The sequence below is a fragment of the Plodia interpunctella genome, chromosome 18, assembly GCF_027563975.2.
Source record: "Plodia interpunctella isolate USDA-ARS_2022_Savannah chromosome 18, ilPloInte3.2, whole genome shotgun sequence".
Classification (NCBI taxonomy): Eukaryota; Metazoa; Arthropoda; class Insecta; order Lepidoptera; family Pyralidae; genus Plodia; species Plodia interpunctella.
In genome coordinates, this window is record NC_071311.1 from 9,040,326 (window position 1) to 9,062,482 (window position 22,157).

At 37.4% G+C, this 22,157-nt stretch overlaps 3 protein-coding genes across 4 annotated transcripts; 1 reads left to right on the forward strand and 2 right to left on the reverse strand.

The window, feature by feature from the left end:
* Window positions 1–355: 355 nt before the first annotated feature.
* Window positions 356–6,230, reverse strand: LOC128677753 (uncharacterized protein). Its single transcript, XM_053758825.2, has 11 exons — window positions 6,035–6,230; window positions 5,746–5,949; window positions 5,232–5,362; window positions 4,957–5,105; window positions 3,975–4,119; window positions 3,639–3,848; window positions 3,422–3,563; window positions 2,980–3,059; window positions 2,316–2,600; window positions 1,897–2,066; window positions 356–1,372 (listed from the first exon to the last, which is right to left on the reverse strand). The coding sequence occupies exons 1-11, from the start codon at window positions 6,147–6,149 to the stop codon at window positions 418–420; spliced, it is 2,586 nt and encodes an 861-aa protein (XP_053614800.1). The 5' UTR covers window positions 6,150–6,230; the 3' UTR covers window positions 356–417.
* A 231-nt stretch (window positions 6,231–6,461) lies between these two features.
* Cpsf73 (Cleavage and polyadenylation specificity factor 73) lies at window positions 6,462–22,151 on the forward strand. 2 transcript variants are annotated; one of them, XM_053758301.2, is made up of 16 exons: window positions 6,462–6,675; window positions 6,878–6,941; window positions 7,457–7,554; window positions 8,030–8,158; window positions 8,780–8,957; window positions 10,392–10,481; window positions 11,317–11,467; window positions 12,033–12,208; window positions 16,144–16,273; window positions 17,428–17,603; window positions 18,293–18,433; window positions 19,060–19,168; window positions 19,372–19,556; window positions 20,291–20,416; window positions 20,938–21,060; window positions 21,720–22,151. In XM_053758301.2, the coding sequence occupies exons 1-16, from the start codon at window positions 6,602–6,604 to the stop codon at window positions 21,828–21,830; spliced, it is 2,061 nt and encodes a 686-aa protein (XP_053614276.1). In that variant the 5' UTR covers window positions 6,462–6,601; the 3' UTR covers window positions 21,831–22,151. The 2 variants fall into 2 exon arrangements, with proteins under 2 accessions (XP_053614276.1, XP_053614277.1); XM_053758302.1 differs by having other exon boundaries at window positions 20,297–20,416.
* On the reverse strand, window positions 12,457–15,573 carry LOC128677444 (delta(24)-sterol reductase-like). The gene is made up of 4 exons (XM_053758303.1): window positions 15,466–15,573; window positions 14,868–15,061; window positions 14,398–14,665; window positions 12,457–13,658 (listed from the first exon to the last, which is right to left on the reverse strand). Exons 2-4 carry the CDS (start codon window positions 15,054–15,056, stop codon window positions 12,511–12,513), a joined length of 1,605 nt encoding a protein of 534 aa, XP_053614278.1. The 5' UTR covers window positions 15,057–15,061; window positions 15,466–15,573; the 3' UTR covers window positions 12,457–12,510.
* Window positions 22,152–22,157: the final 6 nt, after the last annotated feature.

The following is a 22,157-nucleotide window of genomic DNA, read 5'->3' on the forward strand; positions in this document are numbered from 1 at the left end:
CGGTGAAGGAAAACTATGGAATTAGTAGGTACTGTTGTACGAAGTACTTACCAAATCCATGAGAAAAACATCGTGAGGAAACCTGCACACTGGTGTGTGTCTACCTGCCACTAGATGGCGGTAAGCAGTCGTAAAAGATGCTTTTAGGCGACTTGAATAAAATCTGACACCAATGTTAGCAATAACGCACTCGATATGATGATGAGTATGCTGGAAAATGTTTATTGTCCGTTTTCCTCGTTATTGATGAAAACTGACAATAAACATTGGACAGTATCAGAGCAGGGTGCGCTCTATTTCTTCCACATGTGTATCAAGACGGTGGATCCATAGGAATGAGTGAAACAACAACCAATATAATAAACGAAACTTATTTACATCAATAAATTATTTACAGAACATAATATTACATAAAAACTAAAATTTCTTGTATTTTAAGAAACCTCTGTACTTTTTCGGATTCAATCCATAGGCTTTCAGCCTTTCATCTGACAATTTCGCTAGAGGATTACCGGAGTCACCTTCATTTTTATTGTTATTCTTTTTAAATTTGTCATTTTTGAATTTATTTCCTACATTATTCTTATCAAATTGATTATTTTTCTTCTTCTTTTTACGTGGTTCTAAATTAGTAATCGAATCAAATTTTCGTTTCAAATTATTCTGAGAATTTGTTTCATTTGTATTTTTACTTTTAGAATTAGAAGTTTCCAGATTTGCTTGACTAGGTCCAACGTTATTTACATTTTCTATGACAAATCCTTGTGTTTTCTTCTTTCGTTTCCGTTTACTACTTTCACAACTATTAGTATTCAATTTTGTTTCATGTACATCATTTTCTTCTGCAACTTTAGTTCCTATTTCAATTTCAACATCTTGTTTTTTATGTTTCTTCTTTTCCTTCACAGACTCAAGTACTTCACTATTATCTCTTGAATTACCCAAACCACTTGTCACACCAATGTCTACTGCATTATTTTCTGATTCATAATTGTCTATGACATGACTAGCTTTTTTATGTTTCTTCTTCGATAGTGTGCCATCTCTTGAATCATTCACACTAGCTATTACTGACACGTTACTACTTATTTGTTTATGCTTCTTTTTCTTCTTGAGTTTATCTAATTGTATATCATTTGGTGAATCTTCTTTATTATTTTCTTCAGCTACATTACTTTTTTCTAGATCACTGTCAGTATTCTCAGGTATATTTTTCTGATTTTTTCTACCACCATCTTCTGTATTCTGCCTATTATTGTCCTTGTCATCTGCAAGGTCATCATTTGTCTCCTCTGTACTTTGTTTGGAATTTTTCTTCTTTTTCTTCTTCTTTTTTGTTGCTTCTTCAATAGGAATCACTATTTCTGGCTCCCTGTAAATAAAATCAAGATTGTTATTCATAGAAAGAAAGAAAGAAAACATTTATTTGCCAAAAACATGAGTACAAATAGTCAAAATGAATTAGACCTACACGTTTTACCGAATATAGGTATGCAAATATAAATAAATAAAGAGGAGCATGCTATCCACTACAAATCCAAAACAAAAAAAGAATTATAATGTACTTATACTAGCCCTAAATTCTATCCGAGTCTATCATTAAAGAAATCATTTAAAGTATAATAACATTTATCAGTTAATAAAGACTTGAGGTGCTTTTTAAATAGATTTAACAGACATAGACAGATATAAAATAGTATTTTACCATGCCCATTTCGCTCACCCTGTTCTTGTAATAAAAGCAGCATGACTTATTTTAAAAATCAATCTGAATTACAATACTTGAGATAGTCACACGTATTTTTCTTGCTATCGGATGGAACATTTGTTAACCTTCGTTTTTAAAGTTTAATGAGTGAAAGTCAGAAAGAAAGAGAGAACAAATATATATCTCACTCGGGCAAATCCTTGAACAGGCTTGGCAGCACTTTCTTCTTCAGGTTGACGTCACACGCGCGCTGAGCGTACGTCTTCACGTCGCCTCGCTCCATGTTGTCAGGACGATGTCGCACGATCTTCTTCAGCGGCACCCATTGCGTCAGCTCCTTGTCGTCCGCTAGCAGTATCTGTTCAATTATTTTGTTGAACAAATTTAGGAATAATGACAAGTTTTATATAAAAAAATAAATGTTTCTAACTGTGGTCAGAAAATTTTGCTACAAAAAATAATCACACACGTAAAATTATTTAAGGCTGGTTGACAAATGGCCCCCCGTATGCCTGTTTGCCACTATATAAAAGTTTTTTAAGCTCAGTTTTTACTCTAACTGGGAATATGAGAAGATAAGAGAGAGATAATAAAAAAAATATTATACCTCTTCAATAGTCAGCCCATAGTCATTCGGGACGACCTCCCTATACTTAAACCTAGTTGGTAAATCTCCTCCAATCACATCTTCGCAGTCCATCTTATAATATTCCTCCATATATTCATCATATGTCTTATCAGCCACCGTCGGAACGAACTTAGGTTTGTCTATGGTTAATAGCTGGCCGAGTTTGGACTTCTTCTTTCGGTTTCTACGCTTCTTGCCCAAACTCTTTTGTATTTCCTCCATAAGGTTTGTTCGTGCTTGTTTCGGGTCGTAATCGGCGTCCATCTGAAAGTTAATTTACTTTATTTTTCTAGAGGACTATTTTTCATTTTTTTTTTTTGTGGTATAACTTACCACATTTTTTTTATTACATAATAAAAAAAATTACAGCTAGAAACAAGTAACATTATAAAAATTGAAAATTGACATTTTTACTTCTTTGTGTCTATAAACTTGGCGACAATTAATGTCTAAAATAGTAATATGACAAGTATAATAATGTCCATTATGTTTATGTCGAGACATAAAAGTACATACAATGATTTTGTAAATGGCCGAAATTTAGCTATTATTTTCTATAGGGCTTAGCAATGAGACTAATTGCTTTATCCACAACAAACTTTTAAAATGAATGTAAATGAATGAATGTATTTATATATCTTACATTAAAATCTTCTTCTTCGCAGTGGGGACCCTCTTCATCGTTTCGCGTTTCCTTTTCTGGGTCGAAATTGTCCCAATTTTCTGTAAAAACATTTACCAATGAAAAAGAACTACCAATAAAAAAAAATAACGGTAAAAAATAAAAAGTCGTGTCGCGTCTGTTTGTCTGTATGAACGCGATAATCTCAAAAACTTCCGGACGGATTTTTGTATCGTTTTCACCAATAGGTATACTTATTATGGTTTACGGGCTAATAATAATATCACTATTGATAAAAATAAATAAATAAAACCTTGTTTAAAGCCTTAAACAAAAACTAGTCAAACGCGTTTTACAAAATACGTTTTACTTAATTAACGACTATCTAAGTATAATTGTTGCTATGAATATATTTTTGGAGGACATCAGGATCGAGAAATTAGTAAAATTCCGTAATTGAAACCTATTTCGAGTTGTTCGTCGAGGTCCGGGAACACGGGTTTCTGTCGCTCGGCCGCGCCGGCGCCGTAGTAGCGCTCGTCGAAGATGGCGCGCATGCGCCGGTCGTGCTCCGAGGGGTCGAAGTCTCCCTCTATGTCTTCTTCCTGCGATGGATTTCATTTCAAAATGGGAATATTCTATACAGGGACTATTCTTTGAAATATTCAAACGAAAATTACCTTAAAAGCCAACTCGTCATTGCCAGTGACTTCTTTGATCTTGGCGATCTTCTCCTGTATCTCCTTCAGCTTGAGCGCCTTCAGCCTGGCGATCTCCTCCATCTTCCTCTTCTTCTCCTCCTCCTTGCGCGCGCGCAGCTCCGCCCGCTTGCGCGCGCGGCGGTCGTCTTTGGGACGGATGGAGTTCATCGTGCGCGGGAACCGTTTTAGCTGTTGCAAATAATTTTTTTAACAAAACAACATTATAAGATTATGAATATCATTAAAAAGAAGTCTACGTATTGTTGAACTAATGTCTGCGTTTTCTATTTTATTTAGTTTTCTGTGACCACTCACATATTCCTCGTCGGGCTCCTCAAACCGGAAGTTGTAAGCTCTCTCGAACTTGCCCTGTTCCTCCACCATCTTCTCATCTGCTTCCAGGTCATCGTCGTCCAGAAGTTTGTCAGTGACTGGTGCCATGTCGTCGTCGTCTAGGTATCTGGGAGTTTAGATTTGGCTTGTTTAATATGATCTCTCATGCTATTATGACAAATATATAAATAAAAATGTATATTAGACTTCTTAATTCATGCTTATGAAAATAATATGTACTAGCTACACCCTGCGGTGTTACCCAGGTTTATAATAAGTTGTCATATATTTTTTTAAATACTTATGTTTTGAATTTTATGCGAGGTCAGGCCATGTTTTGGTGGTTCAACAAGTTCTGTCTTATGACGTGCATGACTTGGTCAGATTTGTGTACTGTGTGTAACAAGGAGGAAGACTTGATACATGTCTTGCTGGAATGTGTTCGATATTCTGCCCTACGTCATAGATTTTTAGCTGTGGCTAAAAATCTATCACGTAGGGCAGTGCCCATGTGTAATGGATTGCTGAACATAGCGTTGAGCAGTCCATTATCACAGGTGGCTAAATCCATTTATATCTTGTGGACAAGCATTATGAAAGCTAGATAAGTTTATATTAGAGATCCCCCATGAGGCTGACATAGTCACACAAAGTGCACTCAAGCTTTGTCAAAAATTTAGAAGAAAAAAAAAAAATTTATGCAAAGTAACACCATCTACTTTATAAAGCGTCATTGCCTATCAGACTTTTTGACCAAATCCCACGGGAATCACTTACTTTGGGGTAAAAGGTACCCTGTGTTAATCCAAGGTATCAGCTATCTCAATACCAAATTTCATAAAAATTGGCCGGGCATGTGAACGTGAATAACTTACACCTTTATAATTAGTGATAAGTGGGATGTGACTGAGAAAAAACTAGAAGTTTCATAAAAAGTAAGGAGTGGATGAAGTAGAAGACTCACTTTTTATTAAGAATGTAATCCCTCAAGAAGGCCTCTCCCTCACTGAGCTTTGGGTCCGACCACAGAGCTTTCAGTGGCTCCAGGTCTTTCTCCACCTCATCATCAATGTGCTCTGCTTCACCTGTGAGAAATTCTTTCAGCTTGCCTTCCTGAAAATATTGTTAATAAACATAAACGAGTTTTTTACGAAAAAAGTTATTTTTGCATTCTGTGAATGGCAAAAATTGTGCTCCCTCAGTGGGAGAAAATTTTTGAAATGGTTATATGGAGTATACCTTTTTGTTTTCCTTTTTGGCATTATCATCATCAACTTCTGCTTTCTTCTCAATGCTGAAGATGTTGCCATCATCATCATCATCGCCATCACTGTCATCAAAAGTTAAAGTCTTGGCTTTTGACTCTTTTTCTGAAAATAAAAGTTTTTTTTTTTTGATAGCTATAACATGTCCCACTGCTGGGCAAAAGCCTTTAGTTATTATATTGATGATAATTATATTTTTTGCACACATGTTTTTTATTTTCATCTCATTATTTAGTTGTTAATTACATTTTATTTTGAAAAACAGAATTTCTCTATACAATATAATATGCAAATGAACACAGCATGGTATTCAATGTGGTGGTAATAAAACAACCTTCATCATTGTCCGTGACAAAACAAAGCAAGTTTATTGTTTGCTTGATTTGTAGTTTACTGGAGAAATCCATTTTATATAAATACTTTAATTGACTGTCTTATAGATAAAGAAAAAACTAGAAGTTCCATACTCCTATTTTTATCATAATCACCTGGTTGTTTTTCCTTATTTTCATCAAAAAACTTGTAACTTGAATCATATATCCTGGGATCCTTGGTCTTGAGCAGCGCCAGGGTCTTAAGGAACTGCTTCTCGGTTTCTTCGCTGACTTCCAGAGGCTCGTCACTCTCATCTTCACTATCAGTAGACAACGAAGCGTCAGAGTTTAATGCTTTAGATCCATACTTCTGCTCCACTGTGGGTTTTAAAAATTGACTTAGCAAAAGAAAATGGTGGTATGAAGGGTTTGTTCTTATTTATTTTTTGAAAACAATACTCACGTTTGTGCATCTCTTCTTTCTCCCGCCAAGCGTCGTATTTCTTTGCGTACTCATTTTCAGTTTTGAGGTCTATTTCTTCGTCGGAATCCTCGTCAAATAACTTCTTTTTAGACATATTTTATTTTATTTACGTTTTCGAAATCTAACCAACAAAAAGCACCATCCATGCCATGCATGCACGATTAATGTCAATGTCAGTTATATACTATATGCTTGCCAGATTATTAAGGAAACATATCTTTCGCGAAATGAGGAATATATTTCGTATTCGCAAACCGCGAATGCTAGTTCATTATTTATTACACAATTTATTACAAAATGACAAAATACATTCTTTCAAAGAATACAAATAAAACAATTCAATCAATTTGAATTATTACCTATTTTAATATTTTTGATATCAATTGGCAACATTCAATTCAAAATATAACCTAGATTAGATTGGTGTTTGTCACCGACCGGTTGATTGTTTTGCTGATATTGTTTAATATGTTTGCTGGCAATTTAAAATCATTGATATAAGTGTAAATGTGTTATTTTTGAAGACAGGAAGCAATATCATACAATATGACCACAAATCCAAGGAAAGGGACAGATCCCGGACCACTGGAAGAGAGCGATCAGCTTACCATCAGACCACTGTAAATATACGCTTTACAATAAGTTTGAAGTAAATTCATCTGTTATTTTAACTGATTTAATTATCCTAGAAGTAAATAATACAATTGCGCGTAGTTATGTAGCAGAGACCGAAATATTTATTCGGTTTTGCCACAAAATTGTAACAATCATAGGTTGCTATGATAAGATAACACTTAATATTTTATTATTTTTGGTTTCCAGAGGTGCTGGACAAGAAGTAGGCAGATCATGTATAATGTTAGAGTTCAAAGGGAAGAAAATAATGGTATGTTTGTTGCTAACTAAATCACTTCTGTTTCTGGCCATACCAGAACTAGAAATACTTAGTACATGTACCTTATTTGTGTATTATTAAGTCACCTTTTTATAAATGGACAAAACTCATAGTCTACACAAGCACTAAGCTTGAATCCTAGGCCCAATGGACACAAACATAGAAATGGACAACAACACTCGGAACCACTGACAAATATTTGTGATTACAAATAAGAATCGAACCCAGGACCTTCATATAGTAGATGGGTTGGTGACCACTACACCATAGATGTTATAATTTTCTCACCTAATTGAAACTCTTAGTTTGTAGCTGTTTGAGAAAAATCGTAGAATTTTGATTTCAGGCTTTATTATATTCATAAGAACAGCTTTATATGCAATTTAATTGTATTGCTTATCGGTCGCATTGTTTATCCAATAGTAGTGTAAGATTTAATTTATTGATTAAATAAATATATAAATAATAGTAAAGGCTAACTTCTGAATAAATACTCTGATTTACAGCTGGACTGCGGCATTCACCCAGGATTGTCCGGAATGGATGCTCTGCCATTTGTGGACTTGATAGAGGCAGACGAGGTGGACCTGCTCTTGATATCTCAGTAAGTGCAGACTTTGTGTATTTTCAGAAGATGGTTTCAATGGCTTGTCCGCTCATTACACTAAGTGGAAAATTTTCTTCACTTGGGTTGACTAGATGGCAGCTTCTGATGAAGCTATCCAAGAAAAAGGATTTGATCAATTTAGTGTTTAATTTTGCCACAGACACATGATAAACTTTCACAACATCTGATAAAATTTCAGCAAGTATTTAACACAAAATGAATAACTTGATTCAACTTTTTTATTTATCAATCTCACTATAGATTTTTGCAACAGAACCCAAGATCATGTAAACTGAAGTAGATAGCAGCCTAGGTTCTAATATTTGATTTTTTGATTGCTAGGGAAGTAACCGGAAAATACTTGATAAAAGAAAGGGGACTAATTCCTATTGTATTGTTGATTTTATTCTAGAACAGTGTAAAGAATAAACTTGAATTATTTTTTATATTTTTAATAATGTTTGTCTTGCAGTTTTCACCTGGACCATAGTGGAGCGCTACCCTGGTTTCTGACGAAGACTTCATTTAAAGGCCGGGTGTTCATGACACATGCCACCAAAGCTATATACCGGTGGCTGGTCTCTGATTACATCAAAGTTAGGTGTGTGTTATAATTAAATTTTGTTATATACTAAATAACAGGTATTAAACGCCTTACGGTTCGGACCTTGTTACAATGGTCCGTGGTCACTGGGCGACGTCTGGGAAATAGAAAAGGTATGTGCGCGTTTAATACCTGTTATTTAGTATATAATTATGCAATGCGAAATTCAGTAACTGATATATCATCAATTAGAGTACAGTACATTAAAAGGTTTTCATGGAAGCAAAGGCAATGACTCTTGTGTGACACAAGAGATGTGAACCAGGCACATTTCACTATTGGGTCACTATCACTTCTTTTTGTGTTCCTACACATCATAGAAGTATTGATTAAACACATGAATAAAGTATAAGGACAAATCACACAGATTGAGCTAGCCTCAAAGTAAGTTCGAGACTTGTGTTATGGGATACTAACTCAACGATGCTATATAACATATACATATATAGATGAACATCCCAGGCCAATTTGAAAAAAGATCATTTTCCATGTAGACCCGACCGGCGATCGAATCCTCGTCTGGCATGGTGACCATCTCTATTTTTTGTCAGCAAACAGTCCCCAAACCAGTGATGTTATTCAGTTGAAGCCTTGTTAAGTGTCAAAGGCCACTTCCAGCAACATATCGACGGAACAGATGCTGTACACGGAGTCGGACCTGGAAGGCTCGATGGACCGCATCGAGAGCCTCAACTTCCACGAGGAGAAGGACGTGCGCGGCGTGCGGTTCTGGGCGTACAACGCGGGCCACGTACTCGGCGCCGCCATGTTCATGATCGAGATCGCCGGCGTCAAGGTTAGCTCTTACTTACTAACCAACTATCTAACCAATATTATAAATGCGAAAGTATGTTTGTTACCTCTTCACGCTCTATCTACTTAATCTTCTTGAAATTTTGCACCCATATACTTTGGAGTATGGAGAAGGAGATAGTACCTTTCGTTCCGGAAAAATAACTGCTCCCGTGGATTATTCGCAGGGGAAACAGAGGGCAAAAGCCAGTCTAACATAAATACAGTTACAAACAAATATTCCAACAACTAAAACCATGTAATGGTTTGTCTAGGCGCTGAAGTTTGATTTCTCTTGTTAATTTTATTACTCCATCTTTGACGAAGACTATGATTTTGCCAATGTCAAGGTTGAGAATGATACTGTGATTATCTATCACTAAAAATTAATCAATTAGCAACCGAGAGGTCCCGGGTTCGATCTCCGGTGGGATCATGATGGAAAATGATCTTTTTTTGATTGGCCCGGGTCTTGGATGTTTATCTATATGTATATGTATTTGTTATAAAATATAATATCGTTGAGTTAGTATCCCATAACACAAGTCTCGAACTTACTTTGGGGCTAACTCAATCTGTATGATTTGTCCTAATATAAAAAACACAACAAATAACTTAGTATAAACCGTTAGGTTTACATTAGTTATAATGTTAGTTATGACTATTGTCAAAATTACAGACATTACAATTAGATGTAAGCCACCTAAAATTAGAGCTCTAATATCTATATATAAAACTCTTGCGTTAATGAGTGACTGACTAACAGACAACGCACAGCCGCAGCTACTGGGCGTAGAAAGCTGAAATTTGGTGTGTAGGTTCCTAGGACAGTGTAGGGGAGCACTTAGAAGGGATTTCCTGAAATTCCCACGGGAAACGGATTTTTACTCACATACGAAGTCGTGGGCAAAAGCTAGTAATCTATAATATTAGTGGGACAATAATGTATATTATGTTATATGACGAGTATAGAATATAGATGATATATTACATGATAATTATTATAAGACGACTATAAAATTAAATGTAAATGTCTACTGATATTATAATACAGAGACACTAAAATTCGCAATACATGTAAAAGGTGACTAAGTTATAAGCACTAATTGTAACCTGTAAAAGGTGACTAAGTTATAAGCACTAATTGTAACCTGTAAAAGGTGACTAAGTTATAAGCACTAATTGTAACCTGTAAAAGGTGACTAAGTTATAAGCACTAATTGTAACCTGTAAAAGGTGACTAAGTTATAAGCACTAATTGTAACCTGTAAAAGGTGACTAAATTTTAACCACTAATTGTAACCTGTAAAAGGTGACTAAGTTATAAGCACTAATTGTAACCTGTAAAAGGTGACTAAGTTATAAGCACTAATTGTAATTACTTTAAGATCATTGTAACACTTGGTTGGCGAATAAATAATATGAATATGTTGTACAGGTGTTATACACGGGCGACTTTTCGAGACAAGAAGACAGACACTTGATGGCGGCCGAGATTCCCACCGTGCATCCTGATGTTCTCATTACTGTAAGTTGTATTTGCTAAAATATTGAGAAACTTGAGACATTTTATTTTAAATTGTGTGTCAAATTGTGCCCTTGAAATTATATCCATAGAATTTATTTTATCGATATTGCATAAATATATCTAAGTACATTTTTGAAATTAGACATTAGTGATATTTTTATTTATAATTTTGGCATGATGGGACTTTTTATCTTATATTGTTCTTTTGGTATTTCTTCTCAGAAGTGGTCGTTTCGAAATGTTAATAGCACATTTTTGAAGCAATGATTATACTTGTCTCATTGTCAAATGCCATCGACGCTGGCATGGAGGGGCCATAGCTAGGCTTGTCCGTCAACTAAAAAAAAAGCGAAATACAACCCACATCTAGACCTGAACGGGTAAACTAGATGTGCTCGGATTCCAAGCTAGACTAAGTCGGTCGGGCGAGTGAATGAGTAGCAGCTGTCGTGCCGCGTTCTTCAGCTATTTGCTGCAAAAAGGAATCTGGGACATGAAACTTACAAAAGGAGGGCTGTTACATATCAAATTTGTGTTATATTACTTACACTTTACAACATTTAAATACACATTTCCGGGTTGTCCTAGAAACAAGCAGGTTTTAGATCACAAATCGGACACCAGTCGAGAACCTCACGATGCGGCCCACCGATTATCCACACTTTCATATTTTATACTATTGTAAACGTTGAAGCGTGTTTATTTATTTATCCTTCAAGTCAAACGTAACATTGGATTGAGTTGACTTTTCACGTGGAGAGTTAGTTGGGGTGTTGGAGAGGGACATAGACAACAGCAGCTATGGTCAGAATAAATGTTTTGTCCGTGGCCGCAGGAGTCGACGTACGGCACGCACATCCACGAGAAGCGCGAGGAGCGCGAGTCGCGCTTCACGACGCTCGTGAGCGAGATCGTGTCGCGCGGCGGCCGCTGCCTCATCCCCGTGTTCGCGCTCGGCCGCGCGCAGGAGCTGCTGCTCATACTAGGTACGGCACATACGGACACACTTTAACACTGAGCCAACCCATACACTTCACACGTGAGAGTTTGTTGCGCCGCTTCTTCTTCACCTGCGCTTTGGAAGTCGGCAGTAGAGTTAGTGTAATTTTTTGACGTTAATTAGTGATGTTATATACATCCTAATTTGAATAAAGAATTTTGAATTTGAATTTTGGAGTCTCCAATGTGGTATTACACTATATAGCACACAATTGAATAATATTTTTTATAAAAAATGACTTGATATAGAAAAATCTGTCGCATAGGAATAATATGTGTAGTCTCATGTGCCACAGCTGGCTTATTTTGATAGGTTATGTGACAAATCTATACTATTATAAAGAGGTAAGCGTTTGTGAGTTTGTATGTTTGAGGCGCGTAATCTCCAAAACTACCGAACCGAATTCAAAAATTCTTTCACCATAAGAAAGGTACATTATACAAGATTGCTATAGGCTATATTTTATCTCAGATTTCCCACGGGAGCGAAGCCCCGGGCAACATCTAGTAAATAATACTTTAAAAGTCAACAATAAATAATTTCCTCAACAGACGAATACTGGTCCCTCCACCCGGAACTGCAAGACATACCGATATATTACGCGTCGTCGCTCGCCAAGAAATGTATGGCGGTGTACCAGACGTACGTGAACGCTATGAACGACAGAATCCGCCGACAGATAGCGGTCAACAATCCCTTCGTCTTCAGGCACATCTCCAATCTCAAGGTCAGTGCCAAAGAAAGAGACAATATGTTATACGTGTCCCCATTAAGCCATAACACTTAATTTTCTTTCAGCTGCTCAACTTGGCTGCGGTTTTGTAGGAGATTAATGATAAAAAATACTCTGTGTGAAAATCTAATTTTTAATCAATTTATGTACCAAATTTTGCATAGAAAAAAAATTATGGGTAAAATATTTGTTCAACTTTCTTCAGTTTCCAGGACTCTAGGATATCAGAATAAGACAAAAGATGTAATGTAATTTTTTTAATTTGATAAACCAGAAAATTAGGTCATAGTTTCACATTATTCCTTGATGGCACACTCCTCACCAATAGAAAATACATCCAATTCGGGTTTCACTTTATCGTAAAGATGTGGGAACGCGCCTTCCGCGTTATATTTCCGTCTCACTCTCTCATACAAGCCCAAATCAAACATAACCTCAAACTCATCCCGCGTCATAAAGATATCGGCGTACAAAAACGAATAACCACCACAATCCCTTGTAAACTTCTCCATTCTCCTCATAGCGTCCACTGGATTGTACCACTTCCTTTCCTTCACTTTCCCCGGAACGCCATAAATGCCCAAATCGTTATACATTGCGTAATTTGTACCGGGCACTAAGTACTCGACGCTCGGACGCGGCAACTGGCCAGACAGTGGACCGTGATCAATTATTTTACACGGATATACAAGTAATGGAAACTTCTCGAATAATTCTGTAGAAATTTCAATCTGCTCCTCTAGTCTCGTCAAAGGTAAAACGATATCTTGGAACACTTGTTTTGTGAAAGTGTAAGCTCGCACTCCAGGCGTTGTAGTGAATTTCAAAAACGCAGGTTTTGGCGGCAAAAGCCAACCAAACAGACACCTAAATATAGGATTGTTTCCAAACGTTAGCATGTCTTCCACGACCCAAAATATAGCTCTGTTGTGGCGTAACAAGTAATCTCTCATTGGTATCAATTCTTCTGATTCACCTTTCTTTAAGAAACTTTCAACATGCCTATAAAACCATGGCTTGTACCACCTTGAACAGTAATTTACAGTTACGTTTCTATCATAATCTGAGTAATCGCCAATCATAATAACAGCCTTGTCCTTGCTAAATATAGTGGCTTCAACATAATCAGGATGTATTTTAGGTTTCTCCTCATAAGCTCCAGAAAATTCTCGAATCATTTTGCAATAATTCCTTTGTCCAGTAACGGGGATGTATTTGATTTTGATATAAGGTTTGATTTTGACTATTTTGATGGTCAAAGCGACCAAGAAGGCAAGGCTGCCGTGGGACCAGGGCAGGGTTTGGTACAAGTCAGAATGTTCGTTGTTATTGGTGGCCGTTACTAAGGAACCGTCGGAGAGGACGACCTCGTAGCTGACGATCGTTTCGTGGTACAGGCCCGCTTTGTGAGAGTGCGTCGACATGCCGGTGCCGAAGGCTAGGCCTGGAAAATTACATTTGTTTATTAGTTTCGTCCCTATACTGCCCGATAGACAAATATGTGTTTCCTTCTGTGAATATTTTGAGCTTTATTACACAAATTTACAAAAAAAAAATGTAAACATTCTCCTTTTCATTCTCTACCAGTCAACCGTGAGGCCGAACAAATAGTAATTAATGTTATAATGAAGAAAACTTTTGCCAAACTTCTCTACTCTGGGCCATAGAACCATAGCAATGAAGATTGACATAGCACATATATAGTAGTAGTAGATAAATAAATGTCTCAAATTTCAGCACTCCAGTTAAGTGCATCAGTTAGCTTACTAACTTCAATACAATTACATTTATTTTGTGAACATAGGTAACACAGGTTGCCATTATAAAGTGAAAAGGTACACTATCTATATATAAAGGTATATATCTCCCGCCATTGGGCATAAAAGAACAATTTATTCACTTTACTAAGTAAACAAATTATGGATAATACTATCATTGTACTTTTTGCGAGATATGAATTCAAATTTGTTTATTCAACTTAGGATAAAACTAAGTCTACTGCCGACTTCCAAAACGCTGGGTGAAGAAAAAGAGGCACAATAAACTTCATCGCAGCGTTTTCTCCGAAGACGTCAATTGTCACATCCCATCTCATCGTCATCGGGCCTAACTAAAACCCTAACTACCTACTAAGTAATAAAAACTTTAAATTGCATAAAAGCTAGCAAGTATTGCGGTATTACCTCCCAAAGTAGCATCAGTCAATTCAATCGTGACAGCCAACGAGTACCCCTTCGGTATCAGAAACTCAGTTATGTCTCCAATGGTGACCATCGGCTCGACCCTGACCGTCATGGCTTCCTCGTCCAGTTGCAGTATATCGTACAGAGGCAACGCCACCTGGTGGTGGAGATGTTTCTGGAAGAAAGTCGTCGATAGAGAGAGCCAGTTGGGCCTCGAGGTGCAGAGGAGGCGCCGCTCTGAAGGGGGTAGTTTGTTCCATTCGTGGACCTGAAATTGAAGAAATTTATATTTTTTGTTCTAAACTTGCACGCATTGAGGGGTTTATCAAAGATATTTGGCCATATCTTCTATCAATATCAATACTTTATCAATACTAAATATTGGCTCGATTTCTACAACACGCTAGGCGCATTTTCTTACAACGAGCGTATTAAGATTAAGAGTAATTCATTGAATTAAAATACACTACCTTAGCCTGAATCTCGTTGACCTTGGCATCATGCCTCCTCTTGTCCCCGCTCAGTCTCCGAAGGCACGCCCTCACTCGCATCACCGATGAGAACACAAAGCTGGCTGGCAGGCAGAAGAAAAGGACCACCCATTCTCTGTTACTCTCTAGGAACTCGATCAGGCGGAGTTTCAATGATTCAGGAATCATTGTGACTGAAAAAAATATTGGAATTTATAAATATATAGATTTACCAGTTGTAAACTGTTTATTGCACAAAAAACACATACAAAGAAGGCACGGACTTATCCCAGAAGCGATTTCTTTCAGTCACGTCAAGTATTAAAATTGTTAATAGAAGCAAAATAAAATTTTAAAATGCAGCCTTTGGAATATGGGCTTCCATTTCCATTCCGGCTTTCCATTCAGGAACATATTTCATGAAAAGCGACGCCCAGTGTCTACAATATATATGTATAAACTCAGTCACTGCTCAGTGCTCATATATAATCTCAGATCTATAGGTAGTTTCGTTTTATTTTCAATCAAAATCCATTCCATTAGTTTGTAAATCTTTGTAATGTTAATGGTAGTTCTGTACCAGGGATATTTTACTTACTTTTTCCAGTATTTTAAGGTTATAAATCACAAAAAACACCGGCTATAGTCACCCGACTCGCCGGCATAGTTCACTGGACAGTAATGTATCGTAATCGATGTTTGGCCCTGACCGTGGCCTTTACGTAAATATGATTTCTGATGGCCGAAATCTGCGCACAGTATTTTGAACTCAATGCGTTTGAAAATACGGATCGAGTATGTTTGCGTTTGTATTATCATGGATGCTGTCGTTGTGTGGAATCTTATGATAAAAAAGTTTTGTTAATTATTTTTACAAAATGTGAGAAAAAAAAACACAATTTCTTTGGTAAAATGACGAAATTTTAAATTTTACGAAAATAAAAGTTTACAACTAAGCCTTTCCTTCAGAAAAAGAAGTCGTTCCATGTATGTACCTATATAATGACGGCACTCATCTCTTCTAGTTTAATGTAGCTTACGTTTCAACGGCTTTGTAATCGCCGTGGTCACAGATGGTTTACTATAGTTTTGTGTTTAAAACGCGAATATTCAAAAATAACAGGGTGTATTCTTGTGAACTGTCTTTCAATGTCGTGCTCCACGGCTGCGTCACCATTTTAAAAACATCAATTATACCTTAATATGGCGTTCGTCAGACGTATATGATGCCTTGCTTGCATGTCATTGAAAGAGTTTGCAATGGTGATGTCTCCAGGGCATCGACCACTTCGAAGACATCGGCCCGTGCGTGATAATGGCGTCGCCCGGCATGATGCAGTCGGGGCTCTCCCGGGAGCTGTTCGAGTCGTGGTGCACTGACCCCAAGAACGGGGTCATCATTGCTGGTGAGTGTTGCTTGTAGTCGCAGAACGAGGATATTTTATTGATTTTTTTTATTGAAGCACCGGTAGTCTGATGGTTAAGACGCCTGTCATTCGAAAGGTTCTAGGTTCGAATCCTACTAGTGTCTTTGGGTCAAACAGAGAATGTTATGTGCAACAGAGAATATAAAGTACATACCACTTAACTATACAATTATATACATATTACACTATAGTATATATAATTCAAGTAGTAGTATATATATATTACACTATAGTATATATAATTCAAGAGAATAAATAGTATACTATCTTCACTTGATTATGAGTTCAGATTATAATCTACTTAAACTCGTATTAACTTGTGTTGGACTTGGGGTCATTAGTTAATGACCGCAAGTACGAATTTTGGATTAGATATAGTTATATCTAATCAATCGTCATAATCGGCTCAGCGGTTGAACAGTGAAAGGGTGACAGATTTTCGAATTTATAATATTAGAATGGTTTCCTCATTATAATTTCCCATATTTATAACTTGTGCATCTCTAAAATATACTAACTGATTGCGCCGATCTTCTTCAATAGGTACTCGAAGGTACTTTGTAAGTAAAACTCCTTAAAAATTGTTAACTTGACTTTACTTTTGTTGCAATTAAATAACAAATAAATAATGATGTGCACAGTGCGGAGATTGCCTACATTGATTTTCTATTATATCTGGTTAGACTGTACCTCGCACCGGTCCATCTGAGTTCGCAGTCAGTTTAGCCTCTTCCAGGTAGCCCAAGGTCACCATTAGGTGGCAGCTCTCGCGAGATGACAAAACTTCATAGTCGTATTCCTCATGACTGAGGGTCGTGGTCATTACATGGAATGAAACACACGTAACAACTTTCATGGCATTTATTAATGGAGTGGTTTGCCATTGCCTACTCCATTTCACACACAAGTTAATAATCAACCAGTGTGCAGGTGTCCTCACGATGTTTTTCCTTCACCGGAAGCAAGTGATGGTCGATGAAAACTACTATACATGAGTCAGATTGGTATACAAACTCATGTGGCACGAGTAGGATTTGAAACTGGGACCTTTAGATCCACAGGCGGGGGTCTTAACCATCACACCACCACCGCTTCAACACTTAGTGACAAAACTAACCGTGCTGTTTCCTCAGGTTACTGTGTAGAAGGCACGCTCGCCAAGACGATCCTGTCGGAGCCCGAAGAAATAACCTCTATGTCCGGACAGAAGCTGCCGCTGAAGATGTCAGTAGACTACATATCCTTCTCAGCGCACACCGACTACCAGCAGACCTCAGAGTTCATCAATATCCTGAAACCTCCACACGTGGTTAGTCTCCCTTCAGCCGTCGTCGAAACTTATCGACCCACCCGTTTTTTCTTACGTGTAAAGCTTCACAGCACTAATTGTTGAGTTTTGTTGAAAATTATTTAAATATTAGTTTAAACGTAAAATAACGAAACATTTAATAACCACGAAAGTAATTTTCTAAAATACATTGTTACAACGCAGTGAAATCATTACAAAACATATCAAGATTTTCAACATAATACGACGTAACGTACCAAACGTTACAGAATAACACTTGTTTGGTTCCACCCTAGATTAGGACTGACGGACGCGCGGAAAGATAAAACTTTAAGGGTGAATTTCACGACTGTTTGAACGCGGCGTGTAGCGTTTTGTTAGTGTCCGACATTTTTTTTAATAATAATTTTTATATTATTAAACATTTATAAAATTAACATTGTACCAGTACTTTACTTATTTATAAAATAGGGTAAATCAATTTATTTATTACTGTGCATGGTAACAATTTAATAAACACTAATGAGAGCCCGCGGCGGCGGTGTTGAAAACGTTCGTGAAATTCACCCTTAAATATTGAAGATTACCCGTCTATTCTCTTCGGGAATGTCTACGCTCTGTGGTATGCCTAATGTCCCGTAGCCTCAATGTTATCATGGAGTGGTATATTAGGAGGGGAACCAATGAATATCACCCGGTGAATGTGTCAGGTGCTGGTGCACGGGGAACAGAACGAGATGTCGCGGCTGAAGGCGGCGCTGCAGCGCGAGCACCGCGGCCGCCTCGCCATACACACGCCGCGCAACACGCAGCTGCTGGCGCTCACCTTCCGCGGGGACAAGACTGCCAAGGTTTATACCTTTTAGCGTGTGAACAAGAAGCCACCGATGGAGTAATGTCCGAGCGGGACCAAGCAGTTTCCGAACTACATTAAATTTCCCACTTGAACATTAAACATATTTAATGTTCAAGTCACAAAACACGCCAGGCGTGTGGCGCAGTCGACGACAAAACTAGCTAAATGAAAATATAATTTTTAACGCAAACATGTTACAGTTTCCTCATAATAATTTAATGTTATGGATTTGTGTTATAATTACGTACATTTAGCTTCTAATATAATATACCTATATATATATATTGTCAATTTAAAAAAATATATTGAAAAGGCAAATTTTTTGACATTTAAATTATTTATGACATTATAAAATTAAAAATATATATTCGTCCACTTAGATTTAATATACTTATAAGACAGTCAATTAACGTCTTGGAGAAAAGGCTGTGGTGATGTTTGTTGCGCCGCTTCTTCACTAGCGCTTTGGAAGTCGGCGGTACACTTACGTTTGACGTCTTTAGGTGATGTGTTTTAAGTGATGTCATCCTAATTTGAATAAAGAATTCAAAACGTTACAGTTAAGTCAATCAATGTTACTGAATGCAAAAGAAATGGTTTATTATTATTATTTGCTTCCAGGTGATGGGCTCATTGGCCATGCAGCCTCCAGCGCCGGGAGACATCCTACAAGGAATCTTGGTCAAAAGAAACTTTAACTATCACATCTTAGCACCGTCGGATCTCAATAGTATGTAAAATATTAAATAAAACAAAGACTGAAACAAAATACTAACGTCTGTTTTCTTTCTTAACGCATGTTAACGAGGGTCCCTCGACTACGTCTCGGGCCATAACATACAACCTCGTTAGAATCTGTGACTTCCATTTCTATTCATTTTTCATTTTTTTTTCATTTCTCGGTGTACAACTGTACTCTTATTTTCATTCCAGAATACACAGAATTGACCCAGTCAGAGGTGACCCAACGCCAGTCGATCCACTACGCGGGGTCCTTGCCATTGCTGCGGCACGTGGTGATGCAGCTCGCGGGAAGTATCGACTTCATAAGCGAGACTCGGTGGCGGCTCTACGGCTGTATCGATATGACTGTCGAGAACAATACTATTACTTTGGAGGTTAGTCGGTCTGGATTCCATCACTTATTTTTTTCTAGATGACTTTGCAAGTTTCTGATCGAAGAGCATTTTCATTTCGATTTTGTTCGAATCGTCAGTTAAACTCAAAATTATTTGTTCTTTTCATCATGTCCAACGACGACAAATGAATATAGACACATAGCGTGGTCCTTGTCGTGCGAGTATTAACCAGGTTAATCTCAGAGGCGTTAACGCAAGTGTTCCATTAGCAATTAATTATAAAATGAATCAATTATGAATAACTTGGTTTAACACTTTTTAAACCAGTTGAACAGTGGGAACCTGTAATTGGCTTCTTGTAACCCATTGATATATAGGGTTACTGGTATCAAATGCGCATAAGGTACATAAAGAATAACGTCTTTTTTTCTACGACTTTTGTCTTAAACGTAATCAATACAAAAAATTTCCTTTTTTTAGTTTTAATGTCGTTTCTATAAAACGTTAACTCTATGTTCGATTCTGCTACACAATGCTACTGTACTGTCTCGTGTTGCTCGGCTATTACATTAGTTAAGATGTGTAGAATCGTAAAATTAGGTCGTAATATTTTTATATTAATAAATAAAAACTACGAATTACGAAAACTTATCTATTATATTGTATATCTAGTTTAAGAATACAAGCTGTCGGTTCACCTCGAACATGTCAAAATACAAATACCGGTTTCGAGTGTTGTGTGCACGTGCAATATAAACGCGTGAATGTGTCAGTGGCAGGCGCAGCCGGTGTCGGACATGTTCGCGGACGCGCTGTGCGGCGCCGCGCTGGGCGCCGCCGCGCTGGCGCCGCCGCGCCAGCTGCCGCTCGCGCCAAAGCTCGACCGCATGCACTTCAAGGTAGGACTTGGTGTTGCTGGGGCTTCTATATATTCTATATATTTGCTATAGCGATCTTGGATGATGTGCCTTTCTAATGGTAAAAAAAATTTTGAAATCGGTTCGATAGTTTCGGTTATTACCCGCCTCAATCATACAAATTCACAAACGCTTACATCTCTTTAATAATAGTATATATAAATATAATGATACTTGTTCTCTATCAGGTTATAGATTCAGGAAAATACGCCTAGCGTGGCTTATATCGTAAAACACGCTAAGCGCAATTTCTTCAATATTTTTTTCAAAACATGTTATTATGGCGAATCCATCTCTAATTATCATCAGAGATGGTAGCAGTAAACAGGAGTCCGCCAATGGGTCGCGGAGGGCTGCAGATAATGATATTTATGGCAGAAGAAAATAATTTAAAGTTATCATTTATTTCTTTTCACATATGAGCACAGAGTAGTACTAATCTATATACTAATGATAAACAGTACAAGACCAATTGATGTGATATACAATTATATTCTATACAGGAATGTGTGATAGAGATGCTCCAAGAAATGTTCGGTGAAGATTCAGTGCCCAAGATGTTCAAAGGAGACAAACTATACGTACAAGTGGATGGCAAGAGGGCGGATATCGATCTAATGGCTATGGTGAGTCTTAAGGGTTTCTTGATTTGCTGCAATTTGTTTGCAACTTTTTGTTTTTACCTAATGAACTAATTTATTAACTTCGTTGGCTCAGAGACCCAAAGATCTTCGTCTCGTCTCGTCAGCCAGCACTTTGACGGGCGTCCAGGTCACGTTTATTTGTACGATAGTTTAAGTATTATATTTTAGTATATGATAATGATAACTTCCTTTTGTACCAATTACTTACATTACCATTGTGGCGACATCTACCACGCCACATGCATAAAAGCAACGAATAACAAGCAACAAGTGATCGACGACTCTACGGACAGATGGCGCTACGGTCGACTCACTCACCAGAAGCTAACAAGCCTAGACCGCGCAGACAATGCGTTTTCGATTGGAAGCATAATATATCTTCTTCTGTCTGCATGCTTATGTCCCGCACGCGACAGACGGTGTCATATCGGAGGTTGTATATATTATATAAGACACTGTCTGTCACGTGCGGGAAATCTTCCCTGCGCTGGCGGTCGAGCATGATAACCTGGCTCCCGCTACACCATAATGATTAGGTTTTAATGTAGATAATATTGAAATGTATTTTGTTTCCTGAATAAATTGAATTAAAATTGTATAGCGTCGTAGACCAAAAGTTAAAATAAATTTAATTTTCCCAGGAGGTGAAATGTCCCGAAGACGAGTCGCTAGAGCGCGTGGTCCACTCGGCCGTCAGCAAGCTGTACGCCGCCCTCGCCCCCGCCCGCCCGCCGCCGCCGCCCGTCTCATGACACACTGACCACAAAACTAACATGTACCGACAACCTACCAAATATACTTTGTCTCGACCGGAATCTGAAGTGCCTGCGAAATCAGCTAGAATATCAAACATCGACGATGATTAAGCAACAAAAAAAAGATCTTCGAGAGTATATTTATTGTTTAGTTCATAAAAAATAACGTTTGGTAATCATGAACATACATACATTGACATAAATAAACTGCTATTTGTGAAATAAATGTGTTGGTTATGTTCTAAGGCTGTCTTCTAAGTATCCAGTAAGTGATAAGTTAAATTTAAATAATTATTGATTAAAATGGTTTTTAAAATATATTTT

Bases quoted from the DNA above. Each gene is read 5' to 3' on its own strand.
- LOC128677753 (XM_053758825.2), bottom strand. From the start codon at position 6,149: ATGTCTAAAAAGAAGTTATTTGACGAGGATTCCGACGAAGAAATAGAC. The intron at 5,950-6,034 runs GTGAGTATTGTT...TAAAACCCACAG, and splicing joins GAAAGAAGAGATGCACAAAC to TGGAGCAGAAGTATGGATCT. The intron at 5,106-5,231 runs GTATACTCCATA...CAATATTTTCAG, and splicing joins CCAAAAAGGAAAACAAAAAG to GAAGGCAAGCTGAAAGAATT.
- Cpsf73 (XM_053758301.2), top strand. From the start codon at position 6,602: ATGACCACAAATCCAAGGAAAGGGACAGATCCCGGACCACTGGAAGAG. The intron at 6,942-7,456 runs GTATGTTTGTTG...TCTGATTTACAG, and splicing joins TCAAAGGGAAGAAAATAATG to CTGGACTGCGGCATTCACCC. The intron at 8,958-10,391 runs GTTAGCTCTTAC...TATGTTGTACAG, and splicing joins TCGAGATCGCCGGCGTCAAG to GTGTTATACACGGGCGACTT.
- LOC128677444 (XM_053758303.1), bottom strand. From the start codon at position 15,056: ATGATTCCTGAATCATTGAAACTCCGCCTGATCGAGTTCCTAGAGAGT. The intron at 14,666-14,867 runs GTAGTGTATTTT...CTTCAATTTCAG, and splicing joins TCAACGAGATTCAGGCTAAG to GTCCACGAATGGAACAAACT. The intron at 13,659-14,397 runs GTAATACCGCAA...GTAATTTTCCAG, and splicing joins GACTGATGCTACTTTGGGAG to GCCTAGCCTTCGGCACCGGC.